This window comes from Mesocricetus auratus, unplaced genomic scaffold (genome assembly GCF_017639785.1).
Source record: "Mesocricetus auratus isolate SY011 unplaced genomic scaffold, BCM_Maur_2.0 Super-Scaffold_100676, whole genome shotgun sequence".
NCBI classification, from domain to species: domain Eukaryota; kingdom Metazoa; phylum Chordata; class Mammalia; order Rodentia; family Cricetidae; genus Mesocricetus; species Mesocricetus auratus.
Genome location: NW_024429266.1, coordinates 149971746 through 149997146, shown reverse-complemented (window position 1 = coordinate 149997146; position 25401 = coordinate 149971746). Strand labels below are relative to the sequence as shown.

The 25401-nt window shown below is 48.8% G+C and overlaps 1 protein-coding gene across 1 annotated transcript in view; it reads left to right on the top strand.

Moving 5' to 3' along the window:
• Eefsec (eukaryotic elongation factor, selenocysteine-tRNA specific) overlaps positions 1-25401 on the top strand; it is a 199641-nt gene that overhangs the window by 152191 nt on the left and 22049 nt on the right. The window contains exons 5-6 of the mRNA XM_040737773.1: positions 10065-10724; positions 22149-22305. Coding sequence (XP_040593707.1) covers positions 10065-10724; positions 22149-22305 — 817 coding nt within the window. The remainder of the gene's footprint in view (positions 1-10064; positions 10725-22148; positions 22306-25401) is intronic.

The following is a 25401-nucleotide window of genomic DNA, read 5'->3' as shown; positions in this document are numbered from 1 at the left end:
TGATCCTGGGAATTGAGACCACGGCCGTCTGCATGTTAGGCAAAACACTCTACCACTGAACTGTGTGCCCACCTCTTAGAGGTTTGTCAAACAGTGATGACCCAAAACCAGGCTTCCTCACATGGTCTTTCTCTCGTTTCTGTGTATTCTAATTTGAGCCTTACGATAGAACAAAATGGCTGCATGGTATATCTTGCTACAAATGGTTTGGAGGGCTAGTGTTTGGAGAGGCTTTTCTCCATCCCATTGGTCTCACTTGGACTGGTTTCTCTCTGCCCACTGGGTCCCTGCAAACACTTTTAAGATAACCACTCAGAGACATAATATATGTTTATAATTGTTTGGTCAAAGGCTTAGGCTTATTACTGGCTAGCTCTCTCTCTCTTATAAATTAACCCATTTCTACCAATCTGTGTATTACCATGTGGCAATAGCTTACCAATGATGCCCTGGCATCTGGCCTCCCTGGTGGCTCCATGGCATCTTTTACTCTGTCTTCCTTCTCTCTATCCCTTTGTTTGAATTTCCCTTCTAGCCAAATTCTGCCTGTCCATTGGCCAAAACAGCTTTATTCATCAACCAATAAAAGCAACACATATTTGCAACATACAGAAGGACCTCTCACATCAGGCCAGCCCTCAATCTTGGGGTGCTAGAGTGCCTAATCTGTACCTCTTTTCACGCTTGAACTTTTGCCCACCTGCCTTTCTGACCCTGTGTAGTGGTTGTGGCCTGAAATGCAGGCTTTCCCGTACATGAGATTGCTCTCAGACTTTTTCCTGCACTCTGGGGCCTGCTCACTGCAGTAGGTGGCTGGGGTCTGGGAGCGCCATGGGAGTGTGCTCAATGCTGGCCTTTGATGAAGATAGAGTAGCCCCAGAACGGAGGGACCCTCCTGTCCACCTAAGATTTAAACCCACATGTTGCTCATCCAAGGCCCAGGGACCCAGATGTGGCCATCCTTGCTGCTTCATTATACAGAGGGCCTCTGGTCACCAAGACAGCTGTCCCCTCAGCTTGCCTCGTATGGATTCTTTACTCCAAACCCAGCAGTCACTAGAAACAATTAAAGCACAGTTGCATGGAAGATAGAAGAATCTAATGTTGATGTAATTCAGTTTAAAGTTTTATGGGATGACAAATACTAGGGGTGGTTTGAAGGAGGAAGAAGGCTTCCTAGAAGGCCCCTTGTCACTTTTATGGTTCCCCTTTGTTAAAGTCACTGGGAGGCTAATGGGCAGAGTGAATTTGTGAGGGTGACATGGAAAGACATAACCAGTGCCATGTCAGGGATCAGTGATTGGTGCCCAACAAAGTAAATGCATTCACTTTAGGAACTGGAGGACCCCAGGAGGCAGCAGTACACACAGTACACAGACATGCTGGAAGTTACAGCAGTTTTAAGGGTCATTGGTACATCGTAATGAAGGTGGAGAGAACTGAGCAGAGGAGGGGAATTGCTGTGTGCCCAGCTTATAATAACCAGTGCCCAGGGACCTGGCACCCAGTGAAACTGAAGGCAGCCTGCAACGAGCAGGTAGAGATATGGCTTGGCCTGACAGACAGACTGAAGACAAACCTGCTGATCTTGGAGTATCAGGGGATGTTTTCCTTCCTCTAGCTCCCTCCTAATAGACAACTAGTCTTTTATTTAAGGTCTGACAGAATTTTTGCATCAAGTGGAACCCTCTAGTGTTATGGAGGGCCCAGGAAGAGAACCCAGGCCGGGTAGAGTAGTGGCCTCAACTATTGAGAGCGTCTAGAAAAGTCCCTGGCCTCATGCCAAGAGGCCATATGGAGCAAGGTGAAGGGATCCTGCACAGACCTTCCCACCTGCCCCTTTCTTTCTTTGAGGAATGAATCGGGCTCAGAAGTGTATGCCTACAGAATACCCTGTCCTCATAGCAGGTTTTTTGTTTTTGTTTTTGTTTTTTTGTTTGTTTATTTTTGGTTTTTTGAGACAGGGTTTCTCTGTATTGTTTTGGAGCCTGCCCTGGAACTCGCTCTGTAGACCAGGCTGGCCTCAAACTCACAGAGATCCACCTGCCTCTGCCTCATGAGATGCTGGGATTAAAGGTGAGCACCACCACTGCCCAGCTATAGATTTTTTAATTAGTTTTTATTTATGGTTCTTGGGAATAGGACAAATGAGAAGCCTTTTGGAGGGGCTTATTCCTGGTGATGGGGATGGATGGCACATTAAAATAACAGCAAACACTGGATTTGTCTGTCAGACTATTAAGAGAGCAACAGACCTAGCTAGGCGTAGTGGTGCACAAATTTAGTCCAAGCACTTGGAAAGCAGAAGCAGGCAGAGCTCTATGAGTTCAAAGTGAGCCTTGTCTACACATTGAATTCCAGAACAGCCAAGGCTACAGCTAGAAACCCTGTCTTGGGAAAAACAAAAACAAACGAAAAGCAACAGGCATGCCTGCAACCAGGTGAGTGTATAGGAAAGAGACTCCTGCACTGTTGGTAGGACATAGCTGGCCACTGCCAAGAGCGGTCTGTGAGATCTGATAAAACCAGAGGCATACCCACTTGCATTTGTGTGCAAGCTGAGGCTTAGTCACGACAGAAGCTAACATCAATAAAGGTGGGAATAGATGATTTGGTGGGGAGATGGCTCAGTGGGTTAAGAACTTGTAGACCTGAGCTCTGATCCCCACCATATAAAGAAAGCTGGGTGTGGCAGTGCATATCTGTAGCTCCAGCACTTAGAGGGAGGCTGCAGATCCCTGAGGCTGCTGACATTCTAGCTGAGTCAGTGAGAAACCTTGTCTTGCATAAGGTGAAAAGCATTGAGAAAGACACTTTGATGCTGACCTCTAGCCTCCACAAGCATATACCACACATACCTAGATAACATATATAGATACATGCTGTGTGTATGTGCTCTAATATGAATAGATGTCAGAAATACAATGCCAAAGGAGGGCCGGTACTAAACAGTGGTACCATGCCATCATATATACTAACAAGTATGTATATTACTCAGGAACACATACATGGATGTAAATGTATAAAATAAGACACAGTGAATTCATGAGGGTAGTTGCTGCAAGTCTGTCAGTCAGAAAGGGAATAGGATTGGGATTTTAGTTTGCCCCTGGCAGGGGAACACAGGTGATATCACTTGATTCTCTTGTTTTTGAATGGCTTTAATTACTCTAAAAATAAGTGGTTAGAAAGGAGTGCCCCAAGCTGACCTGCATTTTGCTCCCCAGCCCAACCTGGCCCAGCAGGGAGGCCCCCTGACAGCCCCCAGAGGCTCACATGTGCTGTCCTCACACAGAGCCCTGAGTTTGCCTTTTTGTGTGTGTGTGATGCGATTAAATGCATTAGGGGGAGGAAAATGTCTTATCTGTACACAGCCTTGCTCGAAGAAGAGGGAGAAATAAGAGCAGCCAAATTGAAACCTTATTAAACAAAATTGGTTAGGTCTGATGGAGCCCAACCTAGACTGATCTTTAAAAGCTTATTTCATTTTTCCCCTCTAGTCTGAACCTCTTTGAATTGAAGTAACTGATCCTGCTGTTGTAAGCTCATTAGCGTCAGACCCGTGTGTCTCTTTTCTGCCCCAATTTACATTTTATTAAGTCACAGCAAAGCTGTTCAGTGCTGACCTCGGCCAGGGCACAGGCTCATTATCAGAGTCAAGGGGTAAGGCTGGTGCAGCACTCCAGAAACTGCTGCCTGTTACAAAGTTTTTAGCTCAAGCTGGGCAACTGCAGGAGCACCTGTGGATTGTGCCCAAAGCTGAGGGCCTTAAATACTGCTGCTCCCCCCAAAGAGCATAATGTCACACTCATACGACATGGGGCTGCCAGGGTCCTGCTGCACTGTCTTGAAGCCCTTTGTATGGCATTATACTTACCCTATACATAGTTCTGGTATTAGTGCCTAGCCTTGGCAGGTCTCAGTTTCCTGGTGTATGTAGTGAGACCACCACTAGCAAGCTAGAAGACTCTTCCATGAGAGTTTCATGAGCACATCTGCAATTCCTCTATCTGTACACCAACAGAAAAATAATATAGCAGAGGACTAGGGGTGTATCAGTCAGGGTTCTTCCCTGGAGAAAATACACACACACACACACACACACACACACACACACACACACACACACACACGGGTGCGGGAGAACCATTGGCTTAGTTTACATGAGGATATTCCCACCCTTTGCCAGGGTAGACAGCACAGTGGCTCAGACCGAGAGTTTGGGGAGAGGTAGGCCTTCTTAGTGGCTTACAAGCTGAGTCCAGCTACTCCAAAATGGTCGTCTACTAATGGAAGATCCAAAAATCCGGTAATTGCTCAATCCATGAGACTGGATGTCTCAGCTGGTCTTCAGTATGTGCTGGAATCCTGAAAAAGTAGTCTCTAATGCCATGAAAGAATGAACTTGCCAGCAAGAGCAAGGGCAATCAGGCAAAGAGCAAAAGCTTCCTTCTTCCATGGCCTTTATATGGGTGCCACAAGAAGGTGTGGCTCAGATTAAAGGTATATCCTCCCATCTCAAAAAAAAATCAGGAATAAAGGGGAGTCTTCCTACTTTAAATGGTTTAATTAAGAAAAATCCCTCACAGGTGCACCCAACCACTTGGGTCTTAGTTAATTCCAAATGTAGTCACATTGACAACCAAAATTAGCTATCACAGGGCATGGTTTGCCTAATACGCATGAGGGTCTGGATTAAAGCCTCAACACCACATGAACCAGATGTGGCACACACTTGTAATTCTGGCACTTGAAAGATTGAAGCAGGAAGACCAGAAGTTCAAGGTTGTTATCCCCTACATAGTGAGTTCAAAGCCAGCCTTGACTGCACAAGATTATCTAAAAAATAATTTTTTTTAAAAACCTAGTGGGAGAACCCAACCCAATTGAGCCAGACGGTGGCATCATGTACAACCTTAAGAAAACTAAGTTGCCGATACTTGAGAACCAGAGAGGGTGTATCAGGCAGCAGGCTCTGTGTGTCCTCTTTTCCATGAAGGTAGCAAAGCGAACCTGCAGCGCAAACTGGATGCCGGGAAAACCCTCGGCTTACTTTGCATGAGGGTGTTCCCACCCTTTGCCAGGGTAGCCAGCACAGTGTGGTTCAGAAGGAGAGTTTGGGGAGAGGTAGGCCTGGCTGTGTCTGATAGCACTACTGAGGCTTTAAGGCAAGTATTACTTTCTCAGCTCCTTCCTCACCCTCCAGAGGGCCTTGGTGGGGTTGGACAAGTTGTGGTGCCATGCGATTACCTGTGTAGAATTTTGACCACTTATGCTCTGTGGACAGCATACTGCTGCTCACTTAAAATCTGTAGCCTCCTATGGGTCAACACCCCAGCGGCTTGGCAGGGAGGGCGATCTGTGCCCAGCCCCAGCAGCCTGGACTTTGGGTTCTGCTCAGCTGCTCAGGAGAGGAGACTGAGTGTCAGGACTGCCTTGCAGGCTGGCGTTTATTGTCCCAAGTCTCAGCCTATTTGCTTTGTGACCTTGGAGACATCACAAACCTCTGTTTCTTCATCCATAAAATTGAATGTAAAATTATTGACCTGCCTCGTAGGGTTTTTATGTAGAATAACTGACCCAGATGATGGTAAAGCTTCTTTGTTAATCAGAAAGGACCAAAGTGCTTAGCAAGCACAAACTTGAGTTTTAGAAAATTGTTTGCTTGCTTGATGCATTCTTGCCCCCCTCTACTTCCTCCCTGAGTCTGCACCTTCTTTCCTCAGCAGGGCTGAGATCAGAGCACACAGGCCCCTGTGTGATCCTGCTCACAGCACAATAGTGTCCCAGCCCTATCTCCTAGCCTCTGCATTCTAACTGCTCACCAGAGAACCAGGACAGGGCCTACCATAGTAAGGGCCATGACAAGGCTATGCTGGGCCTACCTAGAAGGCAAGGCTGTTGTTCTTGGTGACTGGTATAGCTGTGTGAATATGGAGAACCAGGAAGTAGCATATACATTTCACCTAAGGTCTAGGAATGTAAAGCTACCATTTTGAGACAATGATGCCCAAAGGAACTTTTCTGTTTTGTTGAAGGCAGTCCATTCGAGGACAAGGGTGGGGTGTGGTGAGATGGAATGGGAACTTGTCGTGTAACATTGGCCAGTCTCTCTAGGACTCTGCTTCTAGGTCATTGGCTGTGTGTTACTGAGAACTTTCATGAGCTCAGACCCTGGGTCCCCACCCAACACAAGACAGGTCTCCCACTATCTGGAACCTGTCCTTGTCTCCATATCTTCCTCATCCCAATGTACACTCTGAAGCTAGGCATGATGACACACACCTATAATCTTGGCACATACCTGTATGTAGGCAAGAGAATCACGAGTCCAGAGCATGAGACTGTCTTAAAAATACACTAACAATAATAACAAAAATGTAACTTGACCTCTGAGAATCTTCTTTGTACAGTTCCCTCTGTCCTGCTTCATTTCTCCTACATCTGTTTTCCACTCTGTGGACAAAGTACTTCTTTAAAGATGCATCCAAGCCAGGCTTACCCTTACACTCGAGAGGCTACAACAGTAAGACCTCTAATTCAAGGCCAGCCTGGGCTACATAGCAAAACTCATTCAGAAAACATACCCCAAGGCTCACCTGGTTTGTCCTTCTTACGTGGTAGAGGTGGTCTTCAGCCTTATCCCCCAACCCAACCCCCAGCATCCTGGCCACTTCCAGTTTCTCAAGGGACCACATTCTCCTCACAGGGACCTTAGGTTTGTTCTCCCCCAATTGCTGGGTCTCCTGTGCATGGTGGTTCTTCCTACTGGTCTCAGCTCCATGCTAGCTAGCTAGCTTTCCTAAATCCTATTTCCTTTACTCTCTCTGCACCTCCCCACAGCCATACAGTTAACGTCCATTAATTGCAGATTTAGCTCTTACTCCATCTCCAGGTAGCAGACCCCATAGACCCAATGCTGTTGGTTTCTTTCCCACATCCTGGCCCTGGACTTAAATGTGAGAGAAATGGAGCAGACATGTTGAATCACATGTGCTAGCTCATTCTGCATTGTGTGAGGAATGCTTGGTGGTCATTGAGTCAGTGGACAGAGTCTCACAAAACTAGAAAATGAGTGAGTCGAAGAAAAGCCTGCTTGTGTAATGTTAGTGTCTAGGTCAGCCGTCTATTCTCAGCCTCCCGGAGTGGAGTGCAAGCTCACTAACGGCTGGTAGGACTGTCTGTCTGTGCCCTGGAGAGCCAAAGTAGTGGCTTGCCGCCTGTCCCCATCTTTATCTGCTTCACAATTTCCTGTCTTGGCCCTTGGAATCTTGATCTTCAGTTATTTGCCTCTCCGCTCGTATGCCCTTGCAAGGCATTCTTTATTATTTCAGTCCTGAGAACATGAGCCTGTTGAAAGGAGAGCATGCTGTGAGGGAAGCCCGCATGGCGCTGGGTGGGAGCAGCAAGGGATGCTAAGAAATCTAGCAATGCCAGACCATAAAGATGTGCACCAGCTAGACTTACACCCTGATGGTAGAAGTGTATGTCTGTGCCTAGAGAACTGAGCCCTCACTCCTGAGACCCTGAAGTCCTGCCGTAGGATCCAAGTCCTTGAGATCCCACCTTGCATATAGTACCTGGTCAGATTCTTGTGAGACGAGAGACTCACCATAGCACTTCCAGCAACAATCCCAAGTACTTCAGATGAGTGTGAACAGGAGCCTGGCTCAGGCTAAGTGTAAATCTGTGGCAGGCAGTCCCCAGTCACTGACCTGCAGGTACCCACACATGGAGGGTTCTCAGTACCCTGCCTACAGTACACTCCTTCAGAAAGCCCAGCCACTCACAAAAGGCAGTGTGATGAGCAACTACTACTGGGTGTGTTATAAGCCTGCACACAGTCATGTGTGTGTAGGAAAGGAGAGGGAGTGCTGGACACCAAACTCCAGATGGTATGTCCCTGCACCCAGGCATGCATCATGTTTACACAAGGACTGGTGACATTGGAGTCCTGGAGGGGCAATTGCTGCTAGGCTTACAGGTGGTGTTCACTGCCTTAAGCTAAACCCACCTCGCAGAAGTGGCAACTGCCCTGTAAAGCAGGATCAGGGTCTGAGTATGCAGCTGTGCTTGGGGTGAATGTGAGGAAGCCCTTCCCAAAGTGCCCCGCGTGTCAAGAGGAAGAAACCTAAGCAGGAAGGAAATCCTGGCAAAGCACAGGACATTCAGAATCACTGTGTGTGGCTTATGGCTTAAGAAATGTTATGCACAAGATTGCAGAAGATATGTAGTTGGGCTGTATGAAGAGTTTTACTGAAGGCTGGGGTGCCCCACCTTCTGCAGAGTGCTTCCCAGGTGCCTGAGGGTCTGAGGAGTATGGCAGCCTAACCATGTAAAGGGACCTTCAGTAATTAAAGGCCCTTCCTGCTGCTGAGAACTGTGAATAAGGGTATAAAAGTCACAAGGTATAAGACTGGAGCCCTGGTAAAAACTGTAACACACTTTCCTCCTTGGATCTACAGTGTAGAGCACTACCCCAGGGAGAGGCCGAAATTCAGGTTCACTTGGGGTAGATGTTCTGTGAGCTGGTAGTCTTCAGGACCCTGCCCCCATCACCCACTGCCTCCTAGGCCACCTCAGAGAAGGCTTGCATTTCCCTTTGATTGATCTGGGCTGCAGCTTTTGACACTGCTTCTCACTTTCTCTGCCCTCTGACCCTGTGGGTAGGGAGTTAATGATCTTTAAACAAACACTTGAGTTTGATACTCTGGTGAAAGGCTCTGGGCCTGAGTGCCACCAGCACAGCGTTGGCCCTGTGTCCAGGAGGAAAAGTGTGGATGCCCGCCTCTAGCTCCAGGGACAGGGATGTTTGTAACTAAATCATAAAGATCCAGGCTCATTCTGTTCCTCCGGCTGGGTTTTCTGAAATGGGTTTCGTGTACTCTGCTTTATTCAACTGAAATTGTTTGATGGCATCTCGTGAGTGGGGCATAGGAGGAATGCCACCATCTTGGGCTCTGCTGTGCCTGCTCCTGATTTGCAGACTGTGAAAGCAGAAGCCTGCTCTATATGGAGTCAACATTAACTTTCAGAAAGTGAGATAAGATCACATTGTCCCTTTGGGTAACTCTAGGCAGCCCCACATGATATACATGGCGCCTAGGCCTTGACCTCTGGCCTGCAACTGCCCTCCTGCCTCTTTATTGATGGCTTAGCCTCACAGGAGGCTCCATCGCTGGTCCTGGCCCTTACTGGTGCCTCCGACTAGACCTGTCTCTCTCTGGATCTTCACAGGCCTCAGCTCAGGGGCTGCCTCTGCAGAGCTCTTCTTCCTGCCTGTGCAAAACTCAGAGCCTGCCCCACCCTAAGCCATGTTACATTTCTCATGGCTCATGCACCTATATTGTAGAATTGTGTTTCAGTAAATATCAACACATGTTTTCATGCATTAATTTATGTTATATAACATAACATTAATATACATGCTTGTCCTGGGTAGATAATTTTTCCTGTTTCTAGATATTGAGTTCTTTGAAACAGAGCTCATCCGGTCCTTCTGGAATAGAGGCTGGCACATGTTAGACACAGGGACCACATTAAATAACCAGAGGAAGACCCTTCTCAGAGAGCCCTCAGCCTTGGCAAGCTGCCATAGACTAGACAGTGGGGGGTTTCATGGGTGAGGAAAGGCAGAAGGGCAGGCCACTCAGGAATTAGGGACAAGTCCTGCCCTTAGTCACACACTGGTAGACCGAGGAGCTGGGTGTCAAGGCTGTGCAGAGGACTAGAATGTGCTGGAATGGCTGATGAAAAGGAAGAAGCTGGAGGGTGGAGACCGGGATGAAGCAGCTTCCGGAGGACAGAGGGAACTGGGGTGACCACTCTTCTTGTGTTGGCACAGGGATGAGGTTTGGAAAGTGGCCTAGCCTGGGCCTTGCCTATTAGGAGTGCTGTTTTCATTGCTTAAGGAGGTCTGACTGAACCCTGGCCTCCCTTCTGCTGTTTGCCTGGACCTCCACCAGGACTGGGATGGGTGGATTTTGAGGCATAGAGGCAGAATCACCCCAGCCCCAGCTTCAAGACTTACGATTCCACATGTTCTCCCTCTTGTTCCTCATCAGGTGGTGAAGAAAGTAAAGTCCATGCAGATGTTCCACACGCCGGTCACCTCTGCCATACAAGGAGATCGGCTGGGCATCTGTGTCACCCAGTTTGACCCCAAACTGTTGGAACGTGGGCTGGTATGTGCACCTGAGTCTCTGCACACCATTCATGCAGCCCTCATCTCTGTGGAAAAGATCCCTTACTTCCGGGGTCCCCTGCAGACTAAAGCCAAGTTCCATATCACAGTGGGCCATGAGACAGTCATGGGCCGCATGCTGTTCTTCAGCCCTGCTCCTGACAACTTTGACCTGGAGCCCACAGTTGATTCCTTCGACCTCTCCCGGGAATACCTCTTCCAAGAGCAGTACCTCTGTAAAGACTCCACGCCCACAGCCACAGAAGGTGGGGATGAGGTGGACAGAAAAGCAGGCGACACTCCAGGAAGCCGGTGCCCCAGGCAACAGTGGGCCCTGGTAGAGTTTGAGAAGCCAGTCACCTGCCCCCGACTATGCTTGGTGATTGGTTCCAGACTGGATGCTGACATTCATACCAACACATGCCGGCTGGCCTTCCATGGTGTCTTGCTACAAGGACTGGAAGACAAGAACTACACAGAGAGCTTCCTACCAGCACTGAGAGTGTACAAGCTGAAGCACAAGCATGGTCTTGTGGAGCGGGTAAGTTCAGCCCTTGGATTCTTTCCTCTCCCTGCTCAGTACTAGGCCCAAGTATGGGCTTGGACCAGAGTCAGAAGTCCTCAGGTTTTAGACTAAATAGTTAAGGCAGAGTCCAAGGCAACCTGAGTGCTTCCATCATGCCCTCCTAAAGCTGGGGTATAGCCATACCCTCCAGGTTAGCAGACTGGCCTCTCCCAAAGGCTTTCGACCTTTGCTAGACCCTGTGCACCATGCAACTGGCTCCTGCCAAGCCCAGCCCTGGCTCTCAGGACTAGTGGGAGTACCTGGCACAGTCCAGATCCACTTCACCAAATGGTAGGAAAGGGCTAGTGGTTCATAGATAGAAATAACAAGAGGAGAGAGGACCAGAAAAGTCACTGGCTGCCTGAGCACCTTGAGGTCACTGTGACTGGACAAAGCTCTGGGATGTAGGCCTGTCACTGGAGTCTGCACAGTGTGATACCTTTCCTGAAGTTGAGTGGGACCCAGGCCTCACTGTTTCTTCTAACTAACTCTCTGGCTATACCATGGGGGCTTGGTAGCTAGCTGTGTGTGGTCCCAGGGTATAGCTGGGCTCCCATCAAGTCAGCACAAAGGCAGCCCTCCTCCCCATCTTGGTGTAGCTGCTAATACAAGGCCTGACCCTTGTGTAATACCCACCTGGGGCATACAGGCATACATTCCTGGGACTGTCTTTTTCTAATTCACGATTCACGCTAGAACTCTCTGCCTCCCCATAGCTCAGGACCTTGGCCTGGGTGAGTTCCATCTACCTCAGCACAGCAGAGATGCTTCTGCAGATGGGGTGATAAAGTGAGCGTCGCTGTTCATCCAACTTGATTTATTAGTAGCATTATAGTACGTAATTATTCTGTAGTAAAGTATCTATCGGAGAATAATGTCTTCTTGGTATGGCTCCAGATCTAATTGTTCTCCCTCGGGCCTGTCACTTCCTTAGAGAACGGGAGGAACTAGTGAGGAGCAAGGAAACACACATTTGAAGTGACCCAGGCCTCCCAAGAACAACAGAAAGGGTCTGGAGACATGCTGATCTGTGTCCTTTCACTAGTCCAGGGTAGCCCAGGGCCACCAACCTTTTCATACTTAGTACAGGGAGGCATCAGACCATAGATTTGCAGTCACACTGTCAGATCCCACATGGCTATTTGGTCTCAGTAGGCACATCCATCTGAATGTAGACACTCTTGACCTCACAGGCATGAAGCATGCACCTTCAGGTTTGAGAACTGGTTCTCATCAGGTAAAGCCAGAACAGCATAGTTCCCAAGTGCCCAACAAGGTTGTTCTGAGGGACAGCTATGCTAGGCAAGTTCTCTAATGGAACTGAACCCAGAGGGATAGGGAAAAAGTGTGTGTGTGTGTGTGTGTGTGTGTGTGTGTGTGTGTGTGTGTGTGTGTGTGTGTGTGTGATGCACCCCCAGTCAAAGGATGAAGGCCTGTAAGGTCTCTGGAGAAAAGGAGTCCATGTTGAACAGCTGAAGACGCCAGAGTCTCGGGTCCACAGCAGTAGGGACTGACAGACACGCTGGCTCAAAAGAGTGGAGTGTGTGCATAGGTAGTCTTTGCAAGACAAAACAATGTCCTCGCCGGGCGCTAGTGGCGCACGCCTTTAATCCCAGCACTCGGGAAGCAGAGGCAGGCTGATCTCTGTGAGTTCGAGGCCGGGCTGGACCGACAGCCTCCAAAACAATACAGAGAAACCCTGTTTCATAAAAACAAAAACAAAAACAAACAAACAAAAAAAGTCCTCAACTCTCAAACTTGACTATTCTGGCTGACTACAAATATTCCGAGGTATGCCTCTGCCAAAGAAGTCTCTGGATGGTCAGGTCATCTTACAAAGGTTAAATCTGATATTCCAGGCAGACCTCCACCCCATGCTCTGCAGTACTGGGCAGACTTGGTGCACTGGCCCTGTCCTATGAACACTCAGTCAGCTCAGGTACCTGAGATGTCCTAAGTTGCTAGTAAAGAGAGACCCCACCTTTGTAGATAGGTGTAAGTGGACTCTTACCATCTGAGCATGGACGAAGGCATCTGGGCCTCTGTTCCTGCTGCCCATAAAGGTGTCATCTTTCATAGTCAGTTCTATGGCATTCCTGTGCTTATGTCAGCCTTGTATACACAAGGAGGAGGCCCAAGAGCTTCCACACAGGAGAGGCTAAGACTGAAATAGACACAGTATCCAAAATAATGTTAACCAAGGTCCTGCAGGCAGTGCTTGACACCTGGGAGCACAGAGTCTCTGCTGTGCTTGTTCTATTGCCTATAGATGGTGCCTGAACACGTGGGAGTTCCTCAGAGTAACTGGTACCTGGGCCCAGCCTGAACACTTGTTCTTACTCCAAATCTAGTCATCTTAAATAAGCTTATTTTCTCTGGATACTTTTTTTTTCAACTGGTGCAATCAAACACAATTTAATTAACTTAACATTAGTAAATGGCTTTCTTTGCCTAGCTAACAAATGAGCCACCCAGAAACTTTGGTACCAGCTTCATTCCCATTTTTAATTATTTTGTGTCTACAGTGATAGAATATACTATTTTAAATGTTCTCATTTTTCTAATCATCATTTTTCTGTGAGATAGGAATATTGTAATGTCAGGTATGTTGAATTAACATAAATAATTACAAGCACAGGGCTTTGCCAATGGACCCAATAAGATGATGCCCCATACCCCATTGAGTCCCACAGTGCACCCTTTGAATCCCATTTCATCTTGTTTTCACATGAGGGGTCCACACTACTAACAGTAATCACTAGCGCTCCAGAGGCAGAGACAGGAGGATTTCTGAGTTCAAGGCCAGCCTGGTCTACATAGCAAGTTCCAGGGCAGCCTGGACTACATAGAAAAGTTTGCAAAGTTTAAATTAAGTGTTATTCTCCACTAAAGTATAGATTGCACATGAGTTCCTTCCAAAGAGTACAGAGTGGAAAGTGAAAGACTGAGAAACTTTGCAAACCTGTCTCAAGAAAACAAAAACAAACAAATCTCTAGGTGAGTGTGGGTGTAGTGGGCTGTTGGCCATCAATGTTCCTGCAGTCCCTGAATGCCTAGTTCAGTCTCTGCCTCAGTTGTTTCCTTGCTAGTAAGGCCCAGAACTAGCTGTGAGCTGCACCTAAATATGGTTTTGTTCAAATAAAACTTTCCTTTAGTGAACACTAAAATTTGGCTTTTGCTTAGTTTTCATGTATCATTCTTTTCAAATGTTTTTCAGCTCATTAAGCAAAAAAGCTATTCTTAACTCACAAGCCATCTAAGAACAGGTCCAGGCAGAGTCTGACCGACCCTCTGGTCAGTTTGCTGTTCCTTGTCTACGTGGTAAACAGCTCTGCTGAGGCGTGCTCTTCCTGTGAGGGAACCCTGGTCACAGCCACAGCTGACTGGCTTGGCTTGCTCTGCAGCCCCGGAATTGGGCCATGGAGTAGGGGCTCACAGAGATAAAGGCATCTGAGTGTCACTTGGGAGGGGAAGAAAGGGGAGTCTGACAGGCTGGAAGCTCTCTGAGGTGCTCCACGGGCTGGCCCATTTGGCCCATCTGGCAGTGGATAGCATTTGCAGAGTAGGGGGATCATTTGAAGGTGCACTGTTTGGAAGAACACAAAACACCAATCAGATTTTGAGCAGAGAAAGAATGAATGGAATGGAAAAGGTGGGAACAATGCTTGTTCACAGAAGGAAAACTGGAATGAACTTGATAAACTAACAAAAACAAGAATAATACCAAGAAATGATGACAGAGATACAAAAGAAACTTGCCATACTATATAAATGCCAGCTATAAAGACAGACTAATAGGTTGAGTTAAAACACAAATTCTACTGACATGCTGTGTCTAAGAAGCAAAAGTAAAAAATAAAGGATGTCAGGAGACTAAGCAGAAAGGTCAAATGAGTGGACAGTTACCTTTAACAGAGCAGTCACAGGTATGAAGCAAAGAGGGGTAGCACGTAGTAACAAAGGCACAGTTACAGACATGGACCATATACCAAATACAGTAAAAATAAAACCCAACAGGAACCCAGGGAGATGGGGTATGGATTTCAAATGAAATGTCCAACTTCCCTTAGGGCATATATATATATATATATATATATATATATATATATATATATATATATATATATATATATATGAAAGTGTTAGATCCATAACAGTGTAGGTTTGTAAAGATCTGGTAGAAATTATGAGTTGCTAAGGGTATGTCAAAGCTGAGCAGAACTGGGCTCTGTCCTCAATAGGCTGTTGGTACATACAGATTTAGGCACACAGCTATGATCCATAGACCAGGAAAGTGGGCCTTCCTGTGGGCCAGCAGGGACAAAAGCCCATCGATGGGGTGGAAAACTGAGAGGCGAGAGGAGGAACAGAACTCCACCTAAGGTGGAGCAAGCACAGAATGGTGGGGGCTGATCAGCTAAAGAGCCACTGGTCAGACACGGAAGAACATGGAGGGTTCCAGGTCCAGGAGCTGCTTCTGTGACGCAAAGACCGAATCACTGGGGAAGCCCTCAGCCAGGCCACCCAGCCAGCACCAGTGATAAGGTCAGGTCCTCTTCTTGGAATAGGGGATTGGGTGGGCTTGGAAACAGAGTGGCTTCGGTTCCCAGGGCTAGAATCACCTCAGAGCTAGACCTGCAGAAGCTGTCCTGTGGAGGCTTCAGCCATCATCTTACCTGCCCTGCCATGTCCTGTGATTCAAGACTTCCTATCCCAGTTTATCTGGGTCACAAGAACTTCCCTGTCTGACAGAACCTGCTCTGTGGGCCACATTTCTCCTCCATAGCAGCTCAAGCTTCTTGGGCATCAAGAAAGAAGTAAGGCAGGTGAGGCTTGGTGGCCAGTACATACTGACTTCAGCACCATCCTCCCCTCCAGCCTCACTGTGGTCCTCAGCACGTGGCTGCCCACGCAGCCTCACGCAAATAATGGTACATGGGAGAAAGGTCCTGCCAGCTCCTACTACACAATCTCTTTAGATCTAGAACCCTTACAGAACCAGATAGCACTGTGCACAGCACTAAAGTGGGCCCCAGGGTGTGATGAATGGATAAAGAATAGGAAAACAAACATGGAAAGTACTGGTGCTTTGCCAGCCATAAGGTGGCCTTTGTTAAGCCCTGTGCATCGTGACTGTAGCTCACATAAGCATTGCTCATGGCACACATCCCTGGGTCTAGGCTGAGTAGTGGCAAGAAGCTGTCCCCATTGATGGAGGGGGGAGATCAAGACAGGCATACTGGCTACTGCAGGTCTGGCCCCATGGCGCCAATCAGAAAGGCCTCAGGCTGACTTCAGGAGCCTGAGGCATGGACCCAACCAAGTGTAAACATACAGACGCCACCAGGAGCACTGGCCAGCTTTGAAGTCTGACCAGCACTGCCTCAGGCTCCTGGCTCTACTTAGCTCCACTTCTGATGGTTTGTTAACCCTGCCCAGGGCCCAAGGGAACCTACTACCTGCTTCTTCCTGAGCAGGGACAGCCCAGGCCTGGGGGTCCTGTGCAGGTCATCTGCAGCACCCCAATCCATGCAGGATGTTGCTTCCTGGTGTTTCAGTCTGTCATGTTTTTCTTGCCTACAGGCTCCCAGTGCTCTAACCTGACCATAGCCCCAGCCTCTTTCCTGGATTCCAGGGTCAGAGTCTGATGACTGGAGCCCAGCTCCACTTTGGAAATGGCATTCAGGTCAGGTGACTGGACTTGGTGGACAGCTGGCTCTGGAAACTAGGACTGGGTTGGGGCACAGACTAGTGTGGCTGACATATCTCCTCTAACCCAGCTCCTCTGTAAGAGTGCTGTGATGGGGAGTGGAGTGCGCATGTGAGAAGGGCGAGGCAGCTGGCATGTAGTCGGTGCTCTATAAAATACTCATCTCCCTTGCCCTGTGGAGGGAGGGCAGCTGGCAGGGAACCATCGCTTAGGACCACTTTAGCCCCGACAAGACCTCTTACCCAGGAGGAACTCAGGTGATGGCTGCACCTATAGAACAGGTAGGGAACGTTCAGGGAGGAAGGAGGCTTGGCCTGAGGGAAGCAACCACCTTAGGAGCCTGAGCGCCTGTTGTGAGGCTCGTCACTGGCCCACCCCAGGCCTCAGGTTCTGAGATGAGACGAGACCAATGCAGGCTAACTTACTTTCCTAGGGTTCACACAGGGCTTATGATGAAGCTACTCACTGCTCACAGACTTTGGTGCCAGAAACCCTTTCTTATCCCTGTGGCAACCTCGAGAAGCAAAGGACTGTTTCTGGTTTTACAGAAGCAGATCCTGAGGTACAGCAGGGTGAACTGGCTTGCCTGGGTGCTACAGTGGTGGGGTAAGAACCAGCCCTATCTCTTGGTTACTCCAGGACCTCTGCTTTTCCACAAGGCCATGCTGCTGGGGGCGGTGGGGAGGAAGAGGACAGAGTTTTCTGCTGATATGTAAAGGGCGCCGTGCAATAGCAAGGGGCTCCTTCCTCCTGACTGCTGGTCCCTGTCTTCTCCCACGATACTGTCCAGAGTGGAAGGGAGAGATGGAGGTACCAGGGTTACCCTGCTAACCATGAATACTGAGTGTGGGTCCTGTCCTCCTTCCTGTGCAAAAGTCCTGATCACTGCATCTGGGCTTTCTGGGTATGTTAGGTCATCTGCCTCACATGTCCCTCCATCCCCCACTTCAGTGTAACATTTGCTAATGCTGAGTCTGTTCTAATGGTCATTCTGCTCTCAAGTCTTAGTGTTCTGGCCAGTGTCAATGTTCTTATCCTAACAACCTATGTCATGAAAACACTGAGGTTAGGAGAAGTCCCCTGCCCCGGGCCATGATGCTATAACAGACATGACTAGAACTAAAGCAACTAGAACCATTTCCCTTCTGGGAACACAGGGCCCTCCCTCCTCACTGTAGTGGGGAGCCTGGCTCAACTCTTCGTAGTGACTTCCCTTCCTGCACGGTGAACGAGTCGAGGCTTCAGAACTTGGGCAATTCCCAAGCCTCATCCTGGGAACTAAGCCCTGGAAGAGAGACACATGTAATGACATAATTATGTGCACCAGCAGCCAAGTCCCTGCTCAAAAGCTGGGGACAATGGGGACTCTCCTGGCATAGCAGCAAGAGCCTAGACTTGGATGCACAGCTGTAACTGCTGAGGGAGCTTGATCCTTCCAGCCACCACAGGCGGGTAGATGAAGCAAATTACTCATGAAAGCAGTGAAAGTCCCCACTTGAGCTATTGTGACCGCTGGCCTGTATTCAGCATTGTCCCCAGGAACAAGGCCACCAGCGAACACCATAGGCATTGCCTTCAGTTTGACATCAGTGATTGATTCAGAATTCAAGCCCTCCAACTGCTCTGGCAAGGCTCTCCTTGCGGTGTGCTGGTGTCTGCTCTCTGCAGTCTTCTCTCACTGCAAGTCTGTGAGTTGAGCCACTGGGCTTCTTTGATGTGCTCTGGGTTGAGTGCCATAGCACTCGCAGCTAAACAGGGCAACCTGAAAGGGTGCTGGGCGGCAGGTTCCACTTTCCGTCCCTGCTCCCTCCCTCTAGACCACTTGTGTGAAGTAGAGTTCCTGACCATAGGGAACGTTGTCCCTGAGCTGGGACAAGCAGGGTTGAAGCTGATCAGCACCCCTGGGCCGGGCTTCCAGCACTACCGCTGAGTCATCCAGTTAGCGTTGGTCCAGGGGTACCCAGACACCAGAAAAAAACATGCTGGATTCATTCACAGCAGTGACATCTTCCCTGCCCCCTAGGTCTTGTGAAGAGTAGTCAGAACCACCACCACTTGGGCTCTGAGCACCAGGAGGGGCACCCACCTGACAGCCTGTGGTGAAATGGGCTTGATGGCCTCCTCTGCTCTCCAACACTGTCCTCAGGAGTAACTACACTCATAGTGCCACCCTAGGTCACCCTCAGTCTCCTATGTGGGGCTGACACGATGTAAAGTGATCGTAGGAGCTATGAGCAGGCATGACCAATAGTATCCAGAGAATGCACAGGGACTTAGGAGTTGAAGTGCATCTCCACCCTTCCTGGGCTTAACCTCACTTGGGAATGAAGACATGGGGATTAGTAGAGGACACAGTGAACCTACTTGGTGCTAGTATCTCTTCTGGCCAGGCCATAAAACAAGAAAGCAGGAATGAAAGAGACACTTCTTTAAGATTTTAAATCCTTTTGGCTGCCACTCTTGCCATAGCAGAATTGAAGGCAGCCAGCAAGATGGAGCCTCTGTTGCTCTGGTGAAGCCAGTAAAAGCCCACTAACTCTACACCTTGATCTGGATTCTTAAAACAATACTGTGGTGCTGGGCCTGGTGGCACATGCTTTTAATCCCAGCACTCAGGAGGCAGAGGCAGGGGCATTTCTGAATTCAAGGTCAGCCTGCTCTACATAGCAAACAAATAAAAATGTTGTGATAATGTAGGTCCATGAATAGGGCTTCACACACACCAGTTGCCCCACGGGACTGGTGGCTCACCCACCACTGGTCAGCCAGACAAGAACATAGCGAGTGTGGAGCCCTTTACCCTCCACTAAAACTGACTTCAGCGACTTCTCTGAAAGTTCTGAAGCTTTTTGACATTTTTTTTTGTTTTTTTTTTTGTTTTGTTTTTTGTTTTTGTTTTGTTTTTACGAGACAGGGTTTCTCTGTATTGTTTCAGAGGCTATCGGTCCAGCCCGGCCTCTGAACTCACAGAGATCCGCCTGCCTCTGCCTCCCGAGTGCTGGGATTAAAGGCGTGCGCCACCACCGCCCGGCCGACATTCTCCTGCTGTTAAAGGAAATAGTCTCCCCTTGGCTAGGACGTGGTGTGTGGAAAGAGGGAAGCACCACTGTCTTTGTGGATTTGACTTATACCATTTTATAGCTGAGAGAGAGGCCAGTAAGGAGCCTTCTGAAGGTCTTTGCTACTATACATGCCACCCAGCTCTATGTGCCGGAAGTCAGGCCTGCAGCTTCACTGGACAGCTAGCTCTGAGTTGAGTAGGCAGCATCTGTCCCGATGAACTTGAGCATCCTGAGTAGCACTCTAGCCACTGCTTCAGTGTGGAAGGGAACTATATCATGCTGACTGCTGGTCTGGGTTTCAGCATAGACTTTGCAAAGGGCCTAACTGGTTTGGGCCAGATCCCTGTGTGCTGCTCCTCAAATATGACACCCTTAGATAGGATGAAGTTCCTGAAGGCAGTGAAGAGGAGGGAGGCCCAGAGGAGACATGATGACAGCCCATAGCAGCAAGGACTGATCATGACTTGAACACTTTCAGCCATGGGCACATGGACTGCTCAAACTAGAGTCATTAGGCCAGTTAAGCTAAGTATCCAAGGCATGCCAGTCTAGGCTGCAGGGGTGAACAGTAACGGATCCTGCCCTCTTGGGCAGGGAACCCAGCTCTACAGTGACCATTCTGTGGTCGTGGGGATGGGTTTCTGTGAAACAGCAAGCTCCCATCTTGTGCCATTTGTAATTAGAGATGTCCAGGCTGGGTAGCAAGGTGCAGCTTTCATAAAGCCTGATGGGTGGAACTCCCTGGACGCCAGTGGGAAGAAGGCTGACACTGCTGGCTCAGAGAGCTGAGTAGACAGACACTCCTTCCAAGAGCAGGGACTCTCCTGGGGGAGCGTGCTGGAGTCATCTCGGAGGGAAAGGAGGAGTTGCTGTGTGGGAAAGAGGCTTGTGAGTTACAGAGGGCCGCGCAAGTGGAGATTGTAATTCTTATCATTGTTTGTATCCAATTCATCAATCACCACGAGAGAAGGAATGTGGTGCCTTTTATCTGCTGCTATGAATCAAGGAGAATGGGATATGTTTTTCCAAAAGGTTTTTAGGGTAAATGAGACAGTTTCTACTTTTCAAAACAATCCATCTATGGTGCATGGCCAGATCCAGGCATCTTTAGTAGCACTGAGATGTTTCTGCACCTTAGCAGAAACAGCCCAATGGCACACACCTCAGAAGGGAGCAGCCACCAGAAGTGGCTGGAAGAAACTGTCTCTACTATGACTATCAAGAGAGAATAGGTTTGCATGGTTAGAGTGAAAGACAAATACTTCCCTGTTTATTTTTTATTTTTTGTTTGTTTTGGTTTTAGTTTGTTTTTTTGGTGGGGGGTGAGGGTGATTTCAAGTCAGGGTTTCCTTGTGTAGCCCTGGCTGTCCTGGAACTTGTCCTGTAGACCATGATGGCCTCAAACTCCCAAATGGTGGGATTAAAGGCCTGCGGCACCACTGCCTGGCTTAATTTTTTATTTGAAATTTGAACAGGTCATTCATTCATTTCAAAGGTCAGAATGTAGGAAAGATACATTCTCCAGGCACTCAACACCCTTCCCCTGAGGCAGCAGCTTCTTCTGATTCCATGTACCTCTCCTGCACACAGCTTTGCTCATTGACCACCCAGTGCCCTGTGTCCTTCATACCTTTTCCTCTTTGTGGTCACAGTGTAGCCAGTGGGAGCCATGCACCATTTTTCTGCATGCAGGCTGGGACCTTGGATTGATCCAAGGCCTTTGCTACCAGACGAGGCTGAGAGGGCTGTGGGTGCATTTTCCATATCAGTTGCCAGGATGAGGGGGCACTTCTTATAATAGGGTCTGACTCAGTGGCTAAGTACAGCCTCTGCAGAGTGGGTTGGTGAGGACAAGAACCAAGCCAGGCAAAGGAGGGGTCTCACTGCCAGTTGTGATAAAGACCTTAGTGACAAGACTCTGGCAGGCTAGGTACAGATACAGCCAGGCTGGGCTCAGGAACATACATGGGAGAAGACAGCTAGCTCATGGTAGAATCCATTCAGGATGCTCCCTGGCCAACAGCTTCATTCACATGTGCCTCTCTCAGCCTGAGTACCCACAAAGAGACGAGGAGTCAGCCAAGGTCCCTGGCAGGGATGTGTAGGAATGACCTGGCAAGGCAGCAGGGGCCAGGGACCATACGGAATCTTGTCCGGAACCAGACTAACGGAGCATCATATAGGGGAGATGGATGGCTGAGAACAGGTAGTGGGTACAACACAGCAAGCAAAGAAAAGCTTCAACCAAGGCAGGGGAAGGCAGGATGGAAAGTCAGGGCTGCTCCTTAGGCTCTCCTAGGTGGGGAAGCCAGAGCCAGGACTGCTGCTCTACAGAGCCACAGGAGCCCCTGAAGGCAGAGGCAGGGAATATGACCCAAGGTCATTTCTGCCCCTCGAACTCTCTGAACTTGTATCTTGGCTTTAGCATGGGACTCCTGAAGTTGCTTGACTGTTGACCCTTCTTAGTGCCTGTGTTAAGGGAATATAGTGATTGTTTAGTAGTAATGAGTTCAGACCTTCTCCCTACTCTGTATACATCATTATATATGTATACAATATACAGCACATCACCACCCCGAGTCAGGTCTCAGCATGCACTACTAATACCTCTTCTCCATGTGGGGACAGGTAATGGATGACTACAGCGTGATTGGACGCTCCCTGTTCAAAAAGGAGACCAACATCCAGCTCTTTGTGGGGCTTAAGGTGCAGCTGTCCACAGGAGAGCAGGGCATCATCGACAGTGCCTTCGGCCAGAGCGGCAAGTTCAAGATCCACATCCCTGGTGAGTGCAGTTGCACCTGTGCAGTGTGAGAGATGGCAGGCCTGAGCACAGTCAGGACAGCATTGCTAGCCTTAGCCTTTGGCTAGGAAGCCAGCCTGAGTCCTGAGAGGGTCTGCACAGGGGCAAGGTTGAGGTTGAATTTATCCCACTATTTACTATTTTGGACACACCCCAGCTTCCTCATGAAGTAGGTATTGATCTTACAGAGAGCTCAGAGAAGGGGAAGGGGAAGCCTGTAAGAGCTGGCACAGCACCTTGGTGCCCAGTAGATTCCATCAAATTGTAGAGACCATCAGACTCAGGGTCATGGTCATGGCTGGGTCAGGGTGCACACCTGCTTCTGGAAGTGAAGCCTCTGTTTCTTTCATGCAGTCATCCCTTAGGTCATGTGTGTATTTAGACAATCTGCATTTTATTGAAGCCGACTGTGTATCAGGTCAACACTTAGTACTAGAGGTATGGAGGTTGTTGTGGGAGAGGACAGACAGTGGGCTAATAAATATCCAGGCATGTACACGGCCTGATCTGGGGCATGCAAGGTGTATGAGGGCTTGAGCTGGAGATTAGCTGGGTGTGGGAGTGTTTGAGGGCTGCAGGTCTAGGGGTCCTAAGTGTGAGAGGTCTGGGGAGGTGTCGTATACTGGGTGCCTGAGGGCTGCGTGTCTGAGTTGCTGTGCTAAGTATGCATGGGCTGGAGGTCATTGGCCAGAGTATACTGGGAGGTTGAACAGGTAAGTGCACAGGTTACAGGCAGGGCTTGTGTGTAGTTCCTTATGGTACAGGAGGCACTAAGGGGTCTGTTTGTAGTAATGCATTATGATCCTCAATCTTTTACCCCCACATATTTACAGGGACCCATCTCTGATAGCACACAGACTCATATAGTTCCCTGTGACTCTAGAACCCTGGGTTGGAAAAGGAGGCTAGACATGAAGGAAGGTTTAGATGAGATAAAAAAGGTTATCACCTTGGTTTGTAATTTCTTGGCTAGAACAACCCTGATTGAAGCCAGAAAGTAGGGTTCCTTGGCCACACCTCAGGTAAGGCTAGGGAGCCCAGGGGGCCACAGATAACGTTGCCTTCTCACAAAGGAAAGCAGCAGTCACCAGAGGCCCTGTCTCTCTGTGCCTTTCTTCTTGGGGCTAGGAAGCAGCAGGTAGGTCCACAGCAGAGACATGGACCACTGTCTGGTATAGCCAGCTGCATACCGTTAGCACACAGTTCAACTAAAATACAGGGCCTGCACTCAAAGACAGCCAGTTCTCCATCTATCCTGCAGTGCTTTTGAGTCCCCATTGTGTCATCCCTTGCCAGGCTCTGGGACTACCAGAGTCAACACAATTGGGGTGACTGTGTTTGTGGAGCTTCCAGTGGGTAGTAAACCTGACGTCAGGCACCACAGTTCCACAACATCACTGGTGGAACACTTCACAGCTCTGGAAATCTGGAGCTGGGAATCCAAGATCAGAGAGTGGGCAAGGCTAGTCTCTCCTTGGTTTACAAATGTCCTTTCTTTTGTGCCTTCATGTAGACATCTCTCTATCTGTCTTAATGTGTGGACACCAGTCATATTTTATTAGAACTAACATTAGCAATCTCATTGTAACTTGATCTCTTTAAAGGCTATCTCCAACAGCAGTCTCAGGCTGAGGGACCTGGGGTCTGTGTGTTTGTGTGAGTGTAGGGACACTTGGTCAGCCTGCAGCAGGTGTGAAGACAGACCATGTATAGGTGTTCCCATGTTTGCATTGCCACTAGTCATATTAATGCTGGGCAGGAAAGTATATAGTGCTATAACATCTCACAGCAAGGCCCCTGACTGAATCTGGGGTTTGGAAGGTTTCCCAAGAAGGTCACATGGCTCCCAAGACTGTGCCCAGAACACACACACAGGCCAGTGGGCACAGCAAACAATGTGTCCTGTCATGGCATTAGTGTCCATGGTGAGTGGTGATGAAGAGGATGTTTAAGCAGGTAGAGTCAGAGCCTGGGATCCAGTCTTACCTATGTGCAAGGTGATCAGTGGGCCGTAGGAATTTGTGTAGGGGAGCATCTGTGATGCCTTTGGAAGTCAGGACCAAGACCTAAGTCAGCAGCACAAGGCAGAGCCTGACTGGAGATGCCCTGCCCTCCATGTGCTCATGTAGATAAAGAGGAACTGCTGCTCCCTCTCAACTCTCTGCATATGTCCCCTTCTGTGTGCCAGCTGTGGCCTGCGACTTGGTGACACCTGAACCCAGTACACTGGTTTTACCTCCTTCCTAGGAGCCGTCTGGTAGAGAAGACTTCAGGGCTAGCTTCTTAGGGAAGCCCTAGGGGAAGGGGTTATGGGAGAGAGAGCACATGACTCTCCCCTTCCAAAGGAGAATAGGAGGTGATGAGGAAGTTCACCAGGCAACAGAAGGAAGAAAATCATCCAGGACAGAAGGAACAGAGAGTGCTAAGTTACAGAGACTGGACAGAGTGCGACATAATTTGAGAATGTTGAATAATAGCAGAGTGTAATAGTCATTGACCATTGTGCTGTGTGGGACATTGTTCTAAGTGCTTTCTGTGTTGTAGCCGTTTACTTTGGTGTGTCCAAAATGCTAGTTTAGGAACAGTTTTTAAGCAATAGTACTTCTGTCCCCCAGCAAGGTCTTATAGGAAGTCAAATAGTGGCAGAGGCCCCAGGACACTCCCTGTCCCAGGACACTCTCTGTCCTAGCTCAGAGGCTTGTCCTTGGATAGTGAAAAGAAGTAACTGTCATGGGGATGCCCTGTGCACTAAGGGTGTTTTCCAGTACCCCCAGTCTCTTCCCCTGGGTGCCAGTACCCTGCCACAGTCTGCACAATACTGGGACATTGTGTCTTGGGTGCATTCAAAGATAGGTTTCCCTGTGCAGAGCTCTGTACTCAGCACATTAACACAGGCACTTGATTCATTCATAGAGAGCCTCAGTGGTTCAGTTATTGACCAGGGGCATTGCTAGCCAAAGACAACCTCTGTCAGTCACACACCAGGAGCACAGAAGAGCTCTGGATGGGGAAGGACAAAATAGTATGCTCTGTATCAACCATTGCTGGTGCTGCCTAAGATGTGTAACAGAAACCAGT